We start from the raw sequence: 16,430 nt of genomic DNA on the forward strand, positions 1-16,430 counted from the left end.
AAATCTTGGCTTCCTTGGAAGCCAGTGATTCATGACTCTCAGAATTGGGGGTTTATTGTTTGTTCAGAACACAGGTTTTTAACAGCGTATTGAGAAAGATTTGAAAACATATCCCAAGTCTATTCTAAAACTTCTGAATGCTGAAGGCAAATTATAAAAATAGTATTAAATATTTAATCTCAATAGAAGTTGAATTCCATTTTGGAGAAGGAAGCTGATTTTTTCAACACTTGGAGTTGCACTGGAGCATTCAGCTTTTTTGGCTTTCTTCCAGCCGCTGAGAACAGTCAGGAAAAGACATCTGATACCGAGGGAAGAAAATAATTGCTGGTCATTCAGAAAGGAAGAGAAAAATATTGGTATGAGCCATTTGGCCACTTCAGCCGGATTTATTCCGGTAACCCTGAGATCTGGGTGCTATGAAGTTTGTGCTTAAATATCTGATCACGCACAGCAGCTCCAGAGACAGTTTTGAGGTTCAGTTCCCAGCGGAGGATGTGGTCAGTCAGGAAGGGTGGGAGAAGGGCCCTGTCAGTGAGGGCGGGCGGGGCCATCTCCTATCTGTTAGCAAGAGCAGGAAAAGCCATTGGTCAGTCAGGAAGAGCAGGAAAAGCCATTGGTCAGTCAGGAAGAGCGGGAAAAGCCCTCGGTCAGTCAGGAAGGGCAGGGGCAGCTCCTGCCTGTTAGAAAGGGCGGGAAAAGCCCTTGGTCAGTCAGTCGGTAAGGGCAGGAAAATCTTGACTTTTGTTTCTACAGAAATTTTCTGCTTTTTCTCTCTGGCGCTATGGTTTGACCTCAGATCATGAGTTTTAAGTCCAGCATGCAGAATAGCCTTTTCTAATTTCTTTGGTAATCTCTTTTGCCTCTTTTTAACATGGCTTCATCCCTTCCAGAGAAGTTGGACTGGTCTGCAGCAACCTTCATGGAGAACCACAGTGGGTGTTCCACTGAAGTACCAGCTGGGAACAAAGCCAGCTTCAGGGAAACAAGTCTGTCTGGTCATGATAGCCACATCCCTAGGTAAAAGATATGAAAAATAGCACCCATACTCTCTTTCTGTGCTTATACTTAAGTAGGTAGTGCACCATTCCACCTAATCGGCTTGTGCAAAAGTGAAAAACATAGTCCCCTACAAAAACACAGGGGAGAAGGGGTTCTCACACTGCAAACAGCATCTCTGTTCCCTCAGACCTCTCCAAAAAGTCCATAGGTACAGACAGAAATACAGAAAACTGTGACAAAACAAGCATACTGAATTTCACTAACAAAAAACTCTCATCTTTTTTTAAGACTCTTTCCATACACAGTATATCAGCCTCAGAGGCTAGAACAGACTGGGAGCATCTTCAAAGTATTTTAAAAGGAAAAGGATAATAATAATAATAATAATAATAATAATAATAATAATAATGACTTGGGGAGTTCTTGGTCTTTGTGGCAGGGTATGGGAACTGTATGGCTTTAGCAATGTACAGTTCTGGGTTTTGGAGTGTGTTGGTTTATTACATTGCAGATTTTTATTTGTAACTGTTTCTCTTGCGTATTTATATTTTTTGCTTGCTAAAGGTGCTATAATATTAATCTGTTATGTTATTAATGTTGAAGATCATTTCTTGTGCTATGCAGAAACAAGTATGTTAGAAATGATCAGGCAAACCCTGCGAAATATACAGTGCCTGCCCCCTCTCTGCTCAGATTTTGCCGTTAACTAAACCAGAGTGAATTTTAAGTAGGCATACTTGGCCAGTATTGTGTGTTTGCTTTTTACAATTCAGTTAGTCTCTGCAAAAGGAGACAGAATTTCAGCAGGGGGTACACAGAGAATTGCTGTCCTCTTCCTCCTATTTTGCCACATTTACAACTTCTGTTGGCCAATAAATCAGGAAATTGGGATTGGAACAGAAACCTGGACTTTCAAATTCTGCAGCAAACTTTGAAGTACATCTGGAATATTAAAGACAGTTACAGTGGACAGAACCAAATGAATAAGTAAAATATTTATGAGTACCAAAGCAATGACATGGTTTAGATTTCCTATCTACCTATCTGTTCTTTCATCCATCTGCCCATACATATTTTTATTGTCTTCAACACTCTAATTTTTGTTATGTTGGAGGTATGCACCATAGTCACCTTAGCTTACCTATTTTACTCTTACCATTTGCTGCATTACACATTTAGCTCACTAGCCAACCATTTCCTCTGTGCTTACTAGAATTTCTATTTTGGATATGGCAGTGAGATGTAGGATTTTGATTAGGAGGAAGAGACTATGAGTCTGAAAGTTAGGGAATCTTGGACTTGATTATGAAACTATTATACAGTAGAAAATGAATTTACGTATTGGCTGCATGACCAGGCCTTCTTGTATTATTAGCACTGCAAATGCTTCTCTGTTTCACTGTTGGAAAGCCATTAGTCTCTTGGTGTCCAAGTTTATTCATCTGAAAAACAGAAAAAAATCTTGCATTGTGTTTATTGAGTGGTTTAATATTATTGGACAAAAATGTTAGTAATACTAGTAGGGGTTTTTTATACAGATACTATTACAAATAACATTTTAAAATAAAAGGTTAATACTTTCCAGAAATTGCTTTCAAAAAATGATGATCTAGTTTCAGCAGAATGAGGAGTAAGTGGAAGCTGAGCTACAAAATGGAAGAAACATATTCAGCTGAGAGAAGAGAGCTTTAATGACACTTCATTATTGTTTAAGGAGACTCACAGCTAGGTTTTAAAAATCATTCTTGCTGATTTTGTAACAGTGGGATAATTCATTTTGTGTGGTGTGCACTGGAATTGACTCATCTTTTCTTAGTATATTACTTAATGACCAAATTGGACTTTGCTGATAAAACTTTGAGCTAAAATAAGTTTTGTCTATTCTTTTAATTCCTACCTAGACTTATGATGGTACATAGTACACTTGTAATTTTAAGGACAGCTGAAATGTTGGAGTCAGGTTGCTTATGAAAATAAAAAGCATCTGTCATAACACTCAAACCAGCCTACAGTTTTGCTGTAAGGGATCTGCTGCAAGCTTACTTTGTCTTTTTAGGTGAAAGATACGGATTTTATTCTTTTCACAGTGCATCTGTTGAGACTAAGCCTTCATATAATTAAAACCCTTAACAGTTTGTTCAGGGCAGCAGATCAAAAGGTTAACATGCGAGGGTACAACAGGAAGTATTTGTACTCTTGAACATTTTTTAAACATTTAAAAACAATTTAGCCCAAATCATAGCCAAAGCCAATATTACATCATTTATAGTAAAACATTAATCATTAGTCACAAACCAGCCAGTTGGTCTAAAAGTTCAGCTGGTGAAAAATTCGATGGTTTCAGGATTGAATAGAAATGTACTTTTAATTGTGTCCTCAGTCATTCATCTGGAATGGAAAGTCAAAGATTTTAGGGAAACTGAACAAAACAAAATTGAAAAACAAAAGAGTTCCTCCACATTTTTGAAACAAATATATCCTTGAAGCAGTTTTGGATTACATGATTTTTGTGGGAGTGGGAACAGATGATCAAAACTCAAAGTAGGAGTAGATTTTATCATAGGAACTGTATCATTAATTTTCTTTGTTTCAGTTCTGAAGTTCTTGAAGCAATAGAAAATGTTATTCAAGATGTACTTAAAAGCTTGGCCCAAAAAAAAGCACCTGTTCTCACACTGGCTAACAGATCAGATTGGAGGAATATAGAGTAAGTATTATATCTTTTGAAGTCCTGCCTTATATTAATATGAATGCCATGAATATAACTTTGATTATGTAACTTCCAGAAAAGTTAATGTTACATAATTCTATAAGTATTAGAATCTATAAATAATTTGACATCTTAAAAAGTAACGGACAAATAAAAAGTAATGCTTAGTAACCACTCTGCATGAACAGGCATCATGTATTAAGTGAGAGCAGACCATAGTGTAAAGGGGAATGTAAAACTACTGCAATAGGGGTTAGAAAGGAAAGGGAGGTCCTATTAACAATCATTTTCTGGAAGCAGTAGAAACCAGAAATGGTAAGTTGTGTTTGAGTGAAAAAAAATCCGTTTTAGACTGGAAACAATTACTAGGAATTTCATCCTCCACTGCCTTTTCTGTGCTTCCTCTATTCTTTTTCTCTGCTTTTCCCCATGGTATCTTATTTCTTAAAATGATAGTGATAATCTTATCTTTTTGTTCTTCAGAGAAGATGCATCTCACCTCTTCCTGTTGTATTTCTTGCCTCTGTGTTGTGTTCTAAGTTCATTACCAGCCAAATAAAGAAAACCAAGTTTCTAATGTGTTATCTAAATTTCAGATCTTATCTGACAGGATCAGAGAAAAAGCAACCATCCTCCTTTGTAACACACTTTGTGATTTGTAGAAGTTGCTTGTGCAACAGTATTTTTCCAAGGAGCTCATTTAAACTGAAAATACCTGAAACTGAGAGAATAATTGCTTTCTATAATACAGAAGCAAAAGGATGAAGGAAGACACAAATCTATTTCTTGCCCTGTAATAGCTTTGGACATCAGTGGGTTAAAGGATATTTAGATTGATAAGATTGCCAAGGTGCTTGTAAGTGGACACATGACAAACGTTTGAGGTTGAGAAAGCATAGCAAACCTTCCACGCCTAACACTTTGGTGGAATACTCATTTAATGAGCACAATACATTTCTGTCAATCAAAAAACCTGAGGGGCCTGAAGGTAATCAGTTAACTGAAAGGCTTGTATGTTCCAGGGAATTTAATGGTTTGTGTCTTGATAGTTTGACAAAAATGTTTCACTCATATGTCTGTAAAATTAAAATACTATAACAAGTTTTGCAATTTTTGGCAATCTTTTGGGAAATGGCATTCCAAGCTAGGAAAACAAATGTGAGATGTTATTTGCCATCAGACCACATGGGGGGAAAAAGTTCAAATTAAAACAAGTTAACATCACAGTACGTTAAAAATAAGACTCATCAATCACATTTTTAAAAGCTGAACTATTATTTATGGTGGAGAAATGTAACCTCAGATATGCATTTCCATTGAATAGTGACCCATATCTCACTTTAATACAGCAGTTTAAGAGGATTAAAATAAAAATAGACAAATAAAAATAGAAACAGAATGCCAAAATACAATATGAATGGAATAAAATCTAGTCAGTGGGGCTTTTTTTTTTTCTTTTTTAGGCAGCCTTTTCATATCTAATCTACACAGCTGGAATCTGCTGGGCAGGAACTAGTAGAACGAGAGAATGATTTCATGTTTGAAATGTTCCTTGTAAACATTTGTAGGTGCCCAGAGAGGTATTTACCTGAGAATGGTGTCAATCGGTGAGAATGCCAGGCCTAAAGCAGTACAATCAGTTTCCATTGTCCAGCTGTACATTTCCAGGGGGAAAAGAAAAAGAAAAAGAAAAAGAAAAAAAAGACTAGATATCCCATTAGTGGAAAGTCGATTTTTATAGGAAACTACTCTGCCAGGTTAAACACAATCCTATGAAGAATTGCTGGATGTCCGATCTAATGGCAGTTTGCAGTTGCCTTTATGAAGTATCTGTGGGAGCCACACTGACAGGTCCTTCAGCATACTGTTTTCTGGAAGGAGTGTTCCTTATTTCACCTGAGAGCGCAATCCAGCAAGGTTTTGAGTACTGTTTTCCTCCCCTGCAGTTACATTGTAGGGAGCATGCAAGTGAAACGCACAAATATCTTGTAAATGTTGCAGCGCAAAGGCAAGAAAGTTCCTTTAAAGCGGGCAGGCAGATGCTACACTCTGCTGCTTCTTATCGCTGTCACTTTACATACGTGCATCGTGTGTGTTCTGCCACCCAAAGGATGCATGGAGCAAAACCTTTGACAAAGAAATGCAGCAACATTATGTGGGTTTAGATAAAATTATGGCCATTTTACCACCAATACTTTTTAAAAGTACATGCAAAACTCTGAAATGAAAAAGAATTCTTTAAAGACAGGACTGTCACATCATAAGGCACTAAAATAATTTTAAGTAAAATAATGAAGTGTCATTAAGAAAATAACTGATTCTTTTGGTGAAATGTGCGCCTCCAGACATGAAATGGTGAAACACAAAATGGAGCTCATTTAGATTAAACAACTGTCTAGAGAATAGGATGGACCACATTTTTGTTTCCAAAAGTTAATAATGGAATATAATTGAGTTATTCTGATAATAATTTAAGGGCATAAATCAGATTATATTCTTGTAATATGAAATAATAACAGTTTTTCATACATTCTACGTCAGAAAGTCACTGTCAGACTTTATTTGTATTCCAATAATGATTCACATTTTTTCCTGTATTGATTATTCCTTTGTTTTCATGCTAAATAATAATTGATGCTGATACATTAACAGTTATAAACATGTATAAAATATTTTTCTTGTCTCTATTTTTGTCTGGAAACATGTATTTTAGGCTTAAATTCAGTCTTAAAGTATGTTCTTGAGAAACTTTCATGTTTTGAAGCCAATGATCAGATGGGGGGCAGTTCAGTAACGTTTTGAATGGGTCATTTTGGCAGATGATGACTACTGCCTGCCTTTGTCCTTCAGCCACTCCACCTCCACCCAAGTTGATGGTTTCTGTACTGAGTCTGAAAATAGCACTAGCATATTGGACTATAGGAAAGGGGTCGGAGTCTGAATTACCTTGCAGAGAACAATTTACATATACTCAACAAGTTTACAGTTTTACTGTATTTGTTTGCAATGTATCAGATTTAAAGATTCTGTAGGTCTACAGATGATACCACGTTGTACTACAAAACAAGTAAGAAGTGACTGCCCTAGATCAGCACCAAAATTTGGTAAGATAAAAAAGTCCAAAAGCAGAATTATTGTTTTTTCTTGTATTTTAGTTCAAAACTTTGTTAAAACAAAGAAACAAACAAACAAAACAAAACCAACAACATATTATGCACTGTGATTTAGAAGTGTATGGCTAATATAGCCTGATATTACGACCAGCCCTTCAGCTTTTCTCTTCTCTATTAGATTATAGTGAGTGACAGTGAAATGAATACAGCGTTCTTACAGTTTCTGCCCTCCCTGAATGCATATCAGCTGAAGGCATATTCAAAAGGTCTTAACGTAAAAACATCACCCTTCTTCAAAAAGCTAGCTAGTAAAGGAATCTTGGAATGTGGACAATACACTCATTTCTTTTTCTAACTCAGTCATTTAATTTCTTGGCCTGGACAGCAGGGCATACATTCCCTCACTTAACTGCATCATATTTTTTCTAATTATGCTAGAAATTATTGAGTCTATTGATTAGTACAGTTTATCTGTATTTTCTCAGCACATTAAAAGATATGTTTCAAAGTTTTATTTTATGAGACACAAGTATGGGTAAAAATAAAGACAAATTATTGTATATGCACTTCTGAAAATGGATGAAATTTTTTTAAATTTATCTTTTCAGCTCTGATGCTCAAAATATTATCTATGATCTATAAGATGGTGCAGAGCAATACTTACGCAACTAAAAGGTGAGATACTACATTTCTGTAATTTCAAATAAAGTTGTATTTTAAGAATGTTACTGTGAAATGCAGCCTGTAGGATGCAAACCTGTACGATAATGGATTCCTGTACATAAAATGCTTTAGGTTGATCTGATTATCCATGCCCTCTATAAAATTCTCACAAGCCTACAGCTGTTTCAGTATTGTAATTACAAATACAATATTTTGTCTTGATAGAGATATATATTACTCAGATACACTACTGTTTGGTAGCCAAAGTGTTGTGGACAATATAATCAATGACATTTCTTGCATGCTTAGGATACCTCGGAGAAGTCTACATATAGTAAGTGGCTTATTATGACTGTTTATATAATTATTTCCAAATCATACAGATTGAACTGAAAGCTGAAATATGAAGAAAAGTTATCAGTAGGAAATACGTAGTTAAAATAAAAGTGTCATTTGTGCAAATGAAACCTAATTATGGTTTATCATAGCCCTCGAAAGGTTTCTTTCTTCAGAGAAAATTCATAGAGTTTGCTTGCTCCAAAGAGTTTGGGACTAACTGCCAGCTAAAATCACAGGGCCTTGTGCTATTATCTAGTGAAGGCAGTGCTTACTCTTCAGAGTGCAAGACATCTGTTCAGCAATTCATACTCAAATGATTTGCTAACTTGGGGGTTAAGTGAAAATTTAAAGTCAGAAATGTAACAACCTTTCAAATTTACTTGTATCTCATGCCTTACAAGAATCGCTTTGTATCTATAAATGCAGTTAGCATTACTTACTGTAATATGCCTTTATATCCACAATGACAACAACATTGCTTAGTGTTTAAAAGGTTGATGGCAGTCGATAACTGCTTATTACCGGTCAGAATTATTTTCAGAAGTTTCTTGTTTTGCTTGTGCAATATAGTAACATAACAGCATGTAACTTCCAATTTACTGTATACAACTCACTGGTTTTTTCAGCTGTCTACAACTAAAGGTTTTGTTGCCGGTAACTTAAGTTACACTGAGGAAGATGGTACAAAAGTGAATTGTACCTGCGGTGCAACAGTATGTATTATAAAATATTAACAGTAATTCATAGCATCTACCTTTGCATGACATCCTGCACTTCTTGTAGCTCACGTTACTGTATACATTTATTACACAGACCTGTGCTTGTGGCAAATTGAGACATTACAACCTGGGTGAAAAAAAAGAGAGCTAAAAAGCACTGCCCAACTGTATTGCAATTCTGAAGCTCAGCTGTATACTCACCAGGAATACATCCTGTGGATATGGTTTTTAGCACTACCTCCTACCACGGGAGCCTTGCAGAGGAAGGCGTATACATTACAATGTTCTGTCAAATAAGTGCTCTGAATCAAAGAATCCTGAGCACTCGGAACATACTTCGTTTCTGTCACAATATTGATTTCTGGCAGGGTAAGAAAATACGCCTTGCAGCATAAGTTAACATACTCACATGGTCCTCAGTGAGCTGCTTCTACCACACTGGGCAGACTCCTCTAGTAGCAACAGCACAGATGAGAGACTGAACTGAGCCTCTGTAATTAGAAATCTCTTTCTGGACCCAAATTACATTCTCATTTACAGAAGTTTAATGATGATACTCCATAAGAGTTGATATTGTCTTCATGTGCCCAGCACTGTACAACCAAAGGTATATAAGATCAGGCTGTTTGGTCTCAGGATTATCGGGAATTACACGGAATTACTTATACGGGAATTACAGACATTAGAAGGGTTTGTATTGTCAACTAATTTTATCAAAGGTGGCACTGAGCTAAAGAGAAGTTTATAACCATGGCTTCATAAGAGTCAAGAGCCAAAAGTGGTTTTGAGGAGATGAGATTCAAGTAATCTAGTCCTAAAGTTTTCCTATAGCCGTGCAGAATATGAAAGCAGGAACAGAACTCAGACTTGCTAACTGTTGTCATAATTTCCTGGAAAATGTGTTCATTGTAAGCCTAAATCGGTAATTTCAAAATGGCAAGATAACCTTAGCTGCCTACTATACTTTGTTTTTAAACAGAGCATAAAGACCCCTGTTACTAATGCTTGTCTACAGCTCATCGTATTTTTATTTGTTGAGTTGTTCCACCTTGGCACCAGAGGTGATTTAGCAGTCAGAAGCAAAAACAGACCACACACCTCAATATACACATACTGTTTTGCCAAATTCTTCCTCCAGTTCCTGTTTTCTCATCCATGTGCTTGCCAGATTGAGCCAATCCTAATATGAGATGTAAAGTAAACATAACTATGTCTTAAAATTGTTGCTCCAAAATAGTTACAAAATCAGGTTCTAGGTTAATAAAAGAAAGGATTTAATGGTCTTCCAAAAAGAATACTTAGATATTTTAAGCCTGTATTAAATTTGCAATCTTCACACCAAGCTGACTTTTTTTCTGGCTAAGATAGATAAAAGATTAATCAGGACATTGTTATCTCTGTAATGCCCATATGATGAACAATCTTCTGTGACAGTAGCACAAACACTTTTGAAAAGCATCTTGTTACAACAGGAGGACTCGTACGCAACTGTAGAATAGAGCAGGATATGAATGGTTGAATATGCTTATAAAGAGGTGAAAATGTCAAGATTGATCTTGTATATAGAAGATGAATGGTTGTTTCAGGATGTGATTGTGTCCTTCATTACCTAATGTTGTTATTTTAAAATATATCATTTTCTCTATTTAAAATGATTAATCTCATTTTTGTTGTTTTAGGCAGTCACTGTGCCATCTAATGTTCAAGGAATTAAAAGTATCCTTTGAGCAAGAATTCTCATTGTAGACTGAAAAAATAAAGTAAAAACAAAGAATATTCCAAGTTAAACAATGTTCTGGTGATTTTTTCTTTGCTTGTTGGCTCTGAAATTGAGTCATGAACACTGCTTTTGGCTCCAGAACAGGTATTTTAGAGCATTTAGTTTTAACTGATTGGTATGATGGATCATTTTACATGCAGCTAGCCTTAACAGAAAAGATTTAATCTCACATGCCAAGTTTATGTTAATTGTAGAAAAAGATGCCACTTTTCAGAGACTCCTGGATGATGACTTCTGCAATAAATTGTCCCCATGTATAATGATTACGGTATGCATCTTACACTTCATATCGTCTAGCTAGACGTAAGAATTTAAATGATACTTTAGCATTGTAGTGGTGCTCAAACTTGGTCAAAAGACCATAATAAAATTAATATGATACATGTCTAATGATATTTTTTTTAAATGTTATTATCCTGGTAGAAAGACCAAATACATATTCTAAAGACTTATTTCCTCCAAACATCTCCTTAGAGCTTGGTAGCTTATCAACTTGATGTGCTGCTGCAAAGTAGCTGCCCCACTAGATCTCAGAAAGGCTTAACTGTTGAGTAACCTTTTGTCCTTCAGGATCCCAGGTTTAGCAAACCCAAATGAAACAGAATTGGTTGATTTTGTACTGAAACAGCTATGGAGCCTGGTGAATTAATAGGAATGTGTAAATGGAATATGCATACTTTTTCTGGGACAAATTTGGCCCACCATGAGGAAAAAACATATCCCCGTACCTAAGAGAGAGACGCATTTATACTATGCAGCATACTGTCCAGTTATAGTCAGTCATAGCAAGAATTTGTTCTATATTGTTTCATTAGTGCCATAAATATTTTTGAGAAGAAAAAAGTGGCCTTTTTACACCAGCTTATACAGATACCAGGGTACAGCTATACAGGAACTCCCAGACCTTACAAATGAGCTCCTTAAATAGAGGAACGCATGATACGTCTATAGTGCCTGTAGTCCAGGACATCTGCCGTGCTGCTCCCCAGCCCGTTCCTCCTTCCCTCCTCACAGAGCCAAAATAGGAGCATACAACTTTCCCTGCAAAATAGCTGCTGGAAAAATATTTCTGCCAGCATTTTGTTTGTTTGCTTGCTTTTAAATGACAAATGTAAACACATACATAGCCAGATGTTGTTTTAATTAATTTAAAACTGTCTGCTTTTATTTTATTTCCTTAGGGAAGAGGCATACCAGATCTTAACACACGACTTCTGGTCAGAAAGCTGTGGGATACTTTTCAAATTCCTATTTTCACCCTGATGGATGCAGATCCACACGGTAAATCTGTAGAGGTTCAATGACATAAAAGGAAAGCAAAATTTTTAAAATGTCTTTTCTCACTTTTATGGGAAGGTATGCAGAGCATAGAGATCCAACACAGTCAGAAGGTTCCTGATTTATGAGAATATATCTAGGAATACAGAAGGAATTTAACTGAAACGTCAGTGCTGGCTTTACATCCCCAGTGAATATACCCTTACCCTCTGTGATGACTTGTTGTGCTTTGAGGTATTAATAAGAATCTTACCTTGTACCTAAAAAAGAAAAACATTTTTTTATAGAATTCATAACTCAGAATAGAGCTAGATTTTGAAAGTGCCTGTGGGCCTAAAAATAAGGATAAGGATAACGGAATTTTATTGCGTGATTCCACTGATCTTAATGGGAGTCAGGCACTTGACCACTTCTAAAAGTCTCAGGAGGTCCTAGCTCTATCTCTACAGAGTTCAATACTGTTGAAAATGTTGCTCTGTCAAGATTTCCAGCTGTTGGTGATACTATTCCTTTTGTAAAATAAAAGGAAAGAACAGGAACTTCTGTACACATTGCTCAGTTTGGTATAAAGCAAAATTTTTAACTATGTTATGAACCTTAGGCCAGACAGACATGAAGAAAATAGCATGTTTGAGCAAAGTGAGTCTTTTATTCATTTTAAAGTAGTTCACATACACTTATATTAATAATTCATGTAAACTCATGTCAATAGTTTACAGTAGCGAAAGCTAGAAACTACAAGTCTGATGCCAGCAGGAATAAAGTTGATCCTAAAACAAGTCCATCACATTCTGGATGTGCTGTTCTATTACATGAGTGGCAGGTCTGAAATTTCCCTCATTTCCTGAGGGATTCTGTGTATGTGAGTGTGTATGTCTTTGTTCGAATTCAGAATCTGAATTCACATATACAAAATGTAGAAAATCTCTTCTGTATCTACACTGATACCACCTGAAATTAGGGAGATTACTGCAAAATGAGAAGCAGCCGCTCAAAGCAATAGCATTAAGAGATACAGATTACACAGGATAAAGACAGACACTTTTTGTGGCAGATGTTGGACAATGTGTAAAAGAGCTGATTATCCTTGGTTTTGAAATGGCTATGCACAGACAGCATGAAACATTTAACTATATAAAGGTGACATATTAAGCTCAAGTTCTGATTATTTTGACATATTCTAAAAATAATTGTAAACCATAAAGAACCTCACTAATCATAAAGCCATAACTGTTATGCCATAAAATTGAATTCTTAATGCAGTCCTCTTAAACATGCCCCGAGTGCAGATAAACAGACACTTGACATTTGGTATTCTGCAACCTAGGTGTAGAAATAATGTGCATCTACAAATACGGATCTGTGGTGAGTATAATTTTTCCACTTCAAATATATTGTTTTGTAGCCCAGCCTTGAAGCTGGAATGTATGAAATTTTATAGCCTTTGTTACAAAGGCTACTGCCTTTTATTGTTTTGTTTCAACACAAAGACACAGTTTTTAGGCCTTCTGTATCTGCAGAAACGGCTTCTTCCTGCAGCAAAAAGAGACTGGATAACAATGCCAGGTGTTTCATTTAACTATATTTCAGTTTTTCCCTGCTGCACAGGCAGTTTTCAGGAAGTCCAAATAGAAAAGTGTTCTCCACTTTGCTTTGTTTCTGCCTTAGAAGAGAAATGAAGGCTGGAGGGACCTTGGGAGGAGGAGGACATAACTTGTGAGATGGGTGACTCGCCACAAAATCATGTTATGTTGGTAAAGATTTTGTTTTGGGGATATTCGCTTATGGATACATGTGTTAGTGTGGAACACTGTGGAAGAAGAGGCAAAGGGAAACTAAGGCATTATTATATTACACTGCTAAAAGACAAGGTACGGGAAGAAAATATGGAAGGCAGGTAGACTAAGGTGAAGGCAGAGGGCAGGAGCAGATGGGTGAACCGTTCAGTAGAGCAATGGAGGAGGAACATCCAAAGTAAAAAAAAAAAACAACCACGAACTTCAGAAAACTGTCAGACATCGATGATGTCAGAGTTCAAATATATGTCATAACATGCCTCAAGGACATCCAGGGAGACAGAACTCCCAAGTTTTCAGGTGAGCTGTCACGCTTTCCACTCTCCTACAAAGGTGTGTAAACTGATAAAACACCATCATCCAGGATTAAATTAAATTGTCAGGTTCCTTTGAAAGTTTATTTTGTTCAATTACAGAGCAATAGGTTATCAAATGGAACCAGAATATGTCAAGTTCCTTACAAACAATGGAAGTATTCCTTTATACAACATGTCATTAACTGTGACCCTTTGATGTAGGGTGCTGTAGATGACAAAAGTTTTCAGGGATTCTAAAAGCAACTTGACAAAATCAAGTATTACACCACCACCACTTCTGGCTCAGAAAGTTGGAGTCAAAAACCGTTGGGAGCAGGGGGAGTATTCTGAGAAGTATCATTAATTGCGTATTTGTTTTTACAGTTTTCCCTGAGATATTTACTGTAGCCATGATACTGGACCAGATGAACCTTTGTTTGGGCTATTTTTATATGATGTGGTACCTTCCAGCAGAAAATATCAGAAATTTCCAGATTTGATTGTCATTGCTCATCCTGGCTTAATTTTTTTTTTTTCAATCAGACTCATATTGACTGTAAAAAACAAAACAAAACTATTCAGGCTAGACCAGCCTAAATTGGACTAGTCTAGAATCCGTCATAGGCTGAAGGGTGCGAGTCTTTCTGAAGGAACAGTTTCCAGCAAGGGGATATGGTAAACTGCAGTCGCAGTATTTTCTCCTATACCATTCTGGTAGTGAAAATACCTAATGATCTTTGTAATAAAATCTGACCATGACCTTGAAAGGCACGTATCTCAAATTAACTTAAACTAAAGTCACTGAATGTTATAGCTGACCTTTCTTATTTTAGTCAATGTCTTTTGAGGCCCATCATCTCACCGTTCCATCTATAAAGTGGCTTGGTCTCCTTCCATCTGATCTTGAGAGGTTAGTTATTTCCCCAAAAGAAACAGAAGTATTCTTCTGTTTCATAGACAGGAAATGCAATCTGACTTAACGCACAAAAAGACAACTGACATTTAAATCCATTATATTTTCATATGTTATTTTGGCTTAATATAAAGAAATAAGTTGGAATAAATATTTTTTAAGTATATGAGAAAATGTAACAACTTTATTTGCTTTTCAGATTAAATATACGCAAAGATGTCCTGATTCCATTTACAAAGCAAGATCAAAATAAGTTAGCAAGTATACAAAAGAGACCTTACATTGCTTGTCAGCCAATGTGGAAAAAAGAAGTATGTATAAACCTACTGTTTCCCATTTCTTACTCCCCACAGGACAAATCCTGTCGTCTGCAATCCTGTTCCTCTTTGTGATGACAAACCTTTGGTACAGCAGAACCAGGAAGGTTTTGCAGCCCTAAAAGAAGGCGAGATTGAGAAAGCCCATGCCCACTGTCTCTCTTAATCGGTGGGCCTCAGTGGCTCACAGGCCAGAACTGGCAGCATTTTAAGCTTTCCTGCCGTTAGTCATCTGATGATCATATGCTGTACAGGAGGGTTTACTGCTTTCTTAAATATTACAGAATATATTACGTCTTTACAAGTCGGGGAATGCTTACAGCAGTTACTTATTCAGTATGAGACCTCTCATCTTGCCTGTAACTTTTAAACCGTATATCTCAATTCAGGCATGTATTGTCTGAAATGGTCCGAAAGGAAGAAAAGGTACTGTGTACCTTCTCCTTCCTGTTTATACTCATAAATGGTTTGTGTTACTGTGAGGTACGCGCTAGAGAACACATGAACACACGGTAAAATGAATCTCAGCTCAGTGACAGGGATTTTGCAGCACCATTTCCAGTGAAGCTAATGTTACAGTTCTACATGCACATCCAACGAGTGTAATTCTTATTTAAATAATTACCTAACCCTGGATCAGGCTGTTACAGCATCACACATTAATTTGTTCTTTTTTTCAGCTGGAAATTATGGCAGCATCTAAACTGAAGGCTGAAATTCAAGTTTTAACTTCTCTTTCATCAGATTACCTTTCCAGAGTCTATTTACCAAACAAACTGCAATTTGGTGGATGGCTATGAATGCTTGTTTGCAAGTGAAACATTTTGCTTGAGATTGATTTATTTTGTTGACTGCTCTTAGAAAAAATGCGGAGACAGAGGAGTATGCTTCAGCTTCTTGTTAGTTTTCTTCATCACTGTATCTAGATTATCTTTCTCTCTTTTTCCTCCTTCCAACCGTAAGAGAAATTACGATTCTTTACAGAATACTGTTGCTTCCATTCTGTGGCTTCTGCAGTGCAACATACATTAAAAGATAATGAGATATGTTATTTCTGGCCAGAAAATGTTAAATTCAAAAAGGTATCAAGGAATTGCTTTGCCTTCTGTCTTAAAGCACAGGATGACACCGTACCAACCTTTTTATTTTTGAAGAGACTTTGTTAACAATTTAGTGCACATGCCTCCTTTTACAAATTATTTTAAGTACAGTATTGTGGCAGTTTTGTGTTCACGGTGAATTCAGACCGAAGTCCAAGATAATTCTTCATTACTGTGTATCTCAAGCAGCTATAAATGTTCCAGCAACCAAATTACTACTTGTCTTCAGTGAACAAGTAAGCAAGCAGATGTTACCGATTAAGAATTTAATAAACAATCCTGTTAATGATGCACATCGTAAGAGAATCCCTTGTTCATTTTCTTTATTTAGTTGGCTCTAAAACAGTAAAAAGGAGCAGGACACTGTGGTGATTAAAGTGTACAATAATTTTTATGTGAAGAAA

At 36.3% G+C, this 16,430-nt stretch overlaps 1 protein-coding gene across 1 annotated transcript; it reads left to right on the forward strand.

Annotated features, from left to right (window-relative positions):
- The first annotated feature begins 922 nt into the window (after positions 1–922).
- Positions 923–16,128, forward strand: SPO11 (SPO11 initiator of meiotic double strand breaks). The gene is made up of 13 exons (XM_075517081.1): positions 923–1,020; positions 3,596–3,709; positions 6,728–6,816; positions 7,434–7,500; positions 7,714–7,822; positions 8,454–8,540; positions 10,226–10,262; positions 10,485–10,594; positions 11,508–11,607; positions 12,932–12,969; positions 14,530–14,606; positions 14,809–14,920; positions 15,607–16,128. Exons 1-13 carry the CDS (start codon positions 923–925, stop codon positions 15,724–15,726), a joined length of 1,158 nt encoding a protein of 385 aa, XP_075373196.1. The 3' UTR covers positions 15,727–16,128.
- The last annotated feature ends 302 nt before the right edge of the window (positions 16,129–16,430 follow it).

Source organism: Mycteria americana, chromosome 14 (assembly GCF_035582795.1).
Source record: "Mycteria americana isolate JAX WOST 10 ecotype Jacksonville Zoo and Gardens chromosome 14, USCA_MyAme_1.0, whole genome shotgun sequence".
NCBI classification, from domain to species: Eukaryota; Metazoa; Chordata; class Aves; order Ciconiiformes; family Ciconiidae; genus Mycteria; species Mycteria americana.

Bases quoted from the DNA above. Each gene is read 5' to 3' on its own strand.
- SPO11 (XM_075517081.1), top strand. From the start codon at position 923: ATGGAGAACCACAGTGGGTGTTCCACTGAAGTACCAGCTGGGAACAAA. The intron at 3,710-6,727 runs GTAAGTATTATA...GCAATGTATCAG, and splicing joins TCAGATTGGAGGAATATAGA to ATTTAAAGATTCTGTAGGTC. The intron at 8,541-10,225 runs GTATGTATTATA...TTGTTGTTTTAG, and splicing joins ATTGTACCTGCGGTGCAACA to GCAGTCACTGTGCCATCTAA.